Source organism: Corvus brachyrhynchos, unplaced genomic scaffold (genome assembly GCF_000691975.1).
Source record: "Corvus brachyrhynchos isolate BGI_N302 unplaced genomic scaffold, ASM69197v1 scaffold10, whole genome shotgun sequence".
NCBI classification, from domain to species: Eukaryota; Metazoa; Chordata; class Aves; order Passeriformes; family Corvidae; genus Corvus; species Corvus brachyrhynchos.
In genome coordinates, this window is record NW_008236180.1 from 1,755,206 (window position 1) to 1,758,156 (window position 2,951).

The 2,951-nt window shown below is 50.3% G+C and overlaps 1 protein-coding gene across 2 annotated transcripts in view; it reads right to left on the reverse strand.

The window, feature by feature from the left end:
* Window positions 1-223: 223 nt before the first annotated feature.
* PKIG (protein kinase (cAMP-dependent, catalytic) inhibitor gamma) overlaps window positions 224-2,951 on the reverse strand; it is a 17,282-nt gene continuing 14,554 nt past the window's right edge. For both annotated transcript variants that reach the window (XR_001861592.1, XM_017732983.1), the window contains 2 exons: window positions 2,408-2,583; window positions 224-1,175 (listed from right to left, as the gene is read on the reverse strand). Coding sequence is in view for 1 of the 2 variants with exons in the window: in XM_017732983.1 (XP_017588472.1) it covers window positions 1,096-1,175; window positions 2,408-2,558 (231 nt within the window). In the remaining variant the exon portion in view is untranslated. The remainder of the gene's footprint in view (window positions 1,176-2,407; window positions 2,584-2,951) is intronic.

Consider the following 2,951-nt stretch of genomic DNA (forward strand, 5'->3'; position numbering starts at 1 on the left):
CACCTCTTCCCACTGGCACCAATTCTGCTGGTGTCTGGGCAGCCAACCTGGGAAAGTGGGGGCAGACTTTTATAATGTGTGCCCAACTACACCTGCCTCCACCTGGGTGCTGCAAACCCATGGGCTTTCAGAGACCCAAATTCAGGGGACTCTCCTAGCACAGCTCCGTGTCTCCCTATGAAACCACCCTGCAGCTAAAGGTAAAACAAAGGAAGAAGAAACATCCAGGCAGAAAAAACCACCTTCAGTACTTGAAGGCTGTGTCATTTATTCCAACAGTTTATGTAGTTTTATCAAACCATCTTTAACACAAAACATGTCTCCTTAAAGAGAGAAGGGTGTGAGATCCTACCAGAGATCATCTCAGCTAACAGCTTGCAAAGTTAAGCCTGAATGTCAACAGTCAAACCAGCAAAATGTTCCTCCCCTCCCCTTAACAACATCTTGAAGTGTTAAAACCCGATGAAAAAGATGCCTGTGGCTGGTGCTGCTGGGTCTCCAGGTGGGGCTCATCCCCACACAGCTGTGCTTTGGTCCTTTCCTGATGCTAAGCAGCAGCAGCACAGGTGAGTGGTGTTGACATGAGGGCAGCAGGACAGGTCGGGTCCTTTCCCCACTGCCCACCCTGACCCTGACGAGGGGCCACGTGGACAATCCAGAGGCCAGGTCTAAGATGCAGATGAGGGTGAGGCTTAGAAAAACCAATAATCTAAATTTCTAATCTATGGAAACAGAATAAATAATAGTCTAAATCTGCAAAGGAGGAAGGTACCTTGGACAGGAAAATCTGGTGTGTCTATTATTACTGAAACTGTTTTTCCCCTAAGAGGAAATTGCAGCTAAGGCATCTTGAGAATGGCTCATATCACTACAACCACGGCAGTGTTGCTCTAAATCTTTAGGGATGGGGCAGGAGTCTTTTGGAGGTGCCAGTCCTTGCAAGTGTCTTGTGTCTCTCTACACAAGCACGGTTCCAGCAGAGGCATTTGACAGAACTTGCTGCTCCAGGTTGGCTTTTGTCCACAGATTCAACAAATGCTTGTTTAATGTTCACAGCAAGGCCCTCCTCCTGCCCAACCCACCCCCTTTTTGCTCTCATGGGGAGGGGCTGCTTTCTTGCCCCTTTGGTCTTGCTCCAGGGTCGTTGTCAGAAGAACTGGCATCTCTTTGGCTTTCTGCAGAAGGGAGGATTGGGAAGAAAGCACAGTTACACCCTGCTGAGGACACAAGCCATTGGTAATTGCTATAGCTGAGTTCATCCAGATTGTCACCTGAAGAGCTATTGTCACCCTCCTGTGACCAGATACTTGGCCCCATCCCTGGGACTGTTCAAGACCAGCTTGGATTGGACTGGGAGGTTGAGTGGAAGGTGCTCCTGCCCATGGCAGATGGTCTTAAAGGTCCATTCCAAACCAAGCCATTTTCTATGATTCTATGATTAAGAGTATTGGGTTCTCCCTTCACATTCCTGGAGTACAAACACTTCTCAACACATCTGGCAATGCTGGGAGGGAGCCTCAGGGCAGGGATGTGCTCTCATCACCCAACTTTCAAGTGCTCCAGAACTGTCTGCCTGACAGCCTGGCAGCTGCCTGAGCTGCTCTCTGTTAGAACAGCTCCAAGTTCTGCTTACTATGGGCCGGTGGATGGACTCACACTGGTATGGTGGTGCTGAAAGAAGTACAGTTGGGGTAATGTATTTTAAAGTGGTTTTATAGTTACAGGTTGTAGGCTAGAGGATTAATACAGCAAAGGGAAAAACTGAGTTTCCCCTCTTCCATGATAGTCTGTGTTGTGTGGCTTATTAGTGGAATGAGAGTGGCAGGTTTGACAGAGGATTCAAGCTCCCCACAGCCAGCTGGCCAGCAGATACTGAGCAGGGTGACATTGCTGCCACATTCGGGCTGAAGGGGAGCATTTGGAGATGGCTGCTGGTGTGAAAGTTATTTCTGTTGTTATTTGAAATACTGCAGAACTATTCAAAGGCTGACTTTTTTACAACCAACCAAAAAAGAAAAAGACAAACCACAACCTGCCCAATACGTGCTTTTTATAAAGCCTAAGGTGTACCTGATGTGTAACTTGCTCTGGAAAGGGTCTTGGTCAGTGCATGCCTTATTTAAGCACCCGTGAGCAAAGGGCCTGCGCTGGAGTGTGCAGAGCTCCTGTGCCAGGAACCAGGGATCATTCAGCTCACTGAAAGCACCCCTTGATCTGGAGAGTCTCCCACTACCTGAGCATCCATGAGCATGAAGGCACTGACTGAAGCAGTGAGGAACGGGATGTTCCTCCTGAGCCTCAGTGCTCCTGGAGACAGCACCGGTCACCTGTGCTGCCACTTCGTGCCTGCCCTTCCAGCCTGTGCAGGAGCTGCTGGGCTTACTGGTGTGTGCGTGTGGCAGCTCACCTGCTCCCTCAACAGCAAGGTCACCCATGTCCTCGGTCAGCTTGCGCATGCTGATGGTGGTTGCCTCTCGCTGGATGTCATGGACAGCGTTCCTCCGGCCAGCCCGGTCGCAGGAAATGAAGTCAGTGTAGGTGCTGGACTCTACCTCCATTGCATCTCTATTTGCTTGCAAAACGCTGCAGAGAAAACACAGCTGTGAGGCCCAGCACGCTCAGCATGGCTCAAGTCATGGCTCCCTCCAGGTTAGGTTACTCTCTGGGGTAACATTACAGCCTGAGAAAATAGTCCCTGTAACTCTGCTCCAGTTCTCTGACAGCAGCTACTGAAATGTCAGATATCACCTCTCTCACGTGGGGTGATGTGTGAGGAGACTGTGCTGGGTGACCCCCTGTGCCAGGTGAGGGCAGGTAGGCAGGAAGGATCCATCCCAGCTGCCTGAACTTGTTCTGCCTTCCCACTGCAAAGGCAGACACGGCACTTGTCTCTTGTTTGAGTTTCCAGCCTTCTCCTTTAGGCGCACAAGGTCGCTTGCAGCAGCTTTTCC